At 40.3% G+C, this 1,781-nt stretch overlaps 1 protein-coding gene across 1 annotated transcript in view; it reads left to right on the forward strand.

Moving 5' to 3' along the window:
- The first annotated feature begins 929 nt into the window (after window positions 1-929).
- FKBP3 (FK506 binding protein 3, 25kDa) overlaps window positions 930-1,781 on the forward strand; it is a 19,136-nt gene continuing 18,284 nt past the window's right edge. The window contains exon 1 of the mRNA XM_014548186.1: window positions 930-1,002. Within this exon, the coding sequence (XP_014403672.1) occupies window positions 930-1,002 (73 nt within the window). The remainder of the gene's footprint in view (window positions 1,003-1,781) is intronic.

Here is a 1,781-nt window from a genome sequence, read left to right on the forward strand (position 1 = left end):
ATTTCCGGAGGATGAGGCCCAGAAATCAGGATTTTAAAAAGATTCCCAGGTGATTCTAATGTGCAGCCAAGGTTGAGAACCACTGTGTTAGGGTGTCATTGCTAAAGTGGTATCGCTTAAAATAATAAAAATAAATAAGCTGGAGATCCCCAGGACAATGGATACTCATATTTTTTGTGAACTTAACGTTATTGATCGTCTATAATGTTCTTATTCCTTGTTGTGTTTTTAAATCAGAAGATAAGGTGAAAAGCGAAATTGTTTCAATTGAATTAAATGTCCTATTTATTTATCTGTCCAGGCTGAGAAAACAAAATGTCAGGTCTCTTTTTTGCAGTATTAGGAGTGGCAACCCATTATCTTACTGTTTTTATTGCTAAGAGGAATTAAATGGTTTGGTGCTGATATTGTTGGAAAATCCGAAAGAAAAAAGGCGTTCTGGTGCTCCTTTACATCTTTATAAATATGGTTGGTGTGGTATGTCTACTTTAACAATAACTTTCTCAGACTTCTCTGTTATGGGTTGACTCAGCAAGATAGACCACCGATTCAGAATTTAAATTTAAGAGCCTTTATTAAGCTGGCCAGCTGACTACAGTTACAGCACCCTGCCGAAGCAGAGGCTGAACTGCAGCGCTGACTGCAAGAGTTACATTATATTATTAAATTTTGTGGAGGCCCAGAGAAAATGTGTCTTTCAAATTCTGGGCCCCCCAATATGGAGGAAACTCTCTTTATTTATACTTTTTCCAGTCCTTTGTCTCCCAAATTTGGAATGAGACTTCTGGGCCTTCTGAGAAAGAAGGCCTGCGTGCTGGGAAGGGGCCATGAGACCATATCTCAAGGCCTGGCCTGATGTCAGTACCTTCCTATCTATGTGTTTTAGGAACAGACAGCACAGCATGACCCGTCTGGCCGAAGTGCCAGATATGCAGCCCAGCACATTCTCCACCTACTCTAAACCTGGCGACTTTAACCTCTACAAATCTGTTTCCTTGTATAGTGAGGGAAAGTATACACACATTATGAGGTATTTTGAATATTAATATTAACGCTTTATTTGGTCAAGTTCTGAATTTGCTTTTAGGCAAACTGTTTCTCTTGTGTGAGTCTCAAAAAGGAGATGGTCAGATAAGGGTTGTTTTGATGGACAAGAACTGAGTCAATTTAGGTGTAAATATTTGGGCTGGAACTAGATAAAATGAGATTAGATGCCTGAAGTCTCTATTATTTTCTTTAGCAGGTTATAGACTTAAAGGCATAGTAGCCCTTGCCCGTTGGCTCAGTGCATAGAGCATCAGCCTACGAACTGCAGGGTCCCAGGTGCACATGCCGGGTTTCAGGGTGTGCAGGAGGCAGCCAATCAATGATTCTCTCTCATCATTGATGTTCCTATCTCTCCCTCTCCCTTCCTCTCTCTAAAATCAATAAAATATAAAAAAGGGCACTTCCTTTAAATAAATACATATATATATATATATATATATATATATATATACACACACACACATACATTCTCACATATTTATTAAGATTTTGAAATTTTTAAGTTCTTGTTACTGGAAGACCTCATAAAGGCATAGTAGCCCGACGTTAAAAACAATTGTGGGTAAATATCAGGTCTCCTCACAGGGGTTCCAACTAAGAACAGATGATAGCGTGCCATCATCTGCAAGGGTCACATCAGCTGGGTTTTACCCGGACTCAAAAAAGAAGCCCTCAAAGCGCAGCCTAGATGTCACTCCAGGGCCGCCCAGTCTCGCGGTGTGGCGCAGTGGCCC

The sequence above is a fragment of the Myotis brandtii genome, unplaced genomic scaffold, assembly GCF_000412655.1.
Source record: "Myotis brandtii unplaced genomic scaffold, ASM41265v1 scaffold5, whole genome shotgun sequence".
Lineage (NCBI taxonomy): Eukaryota > Metazoa > Chordata > Mammalia > Chiroptera > Vespertilionidae > Myotis > Myotis brandtii.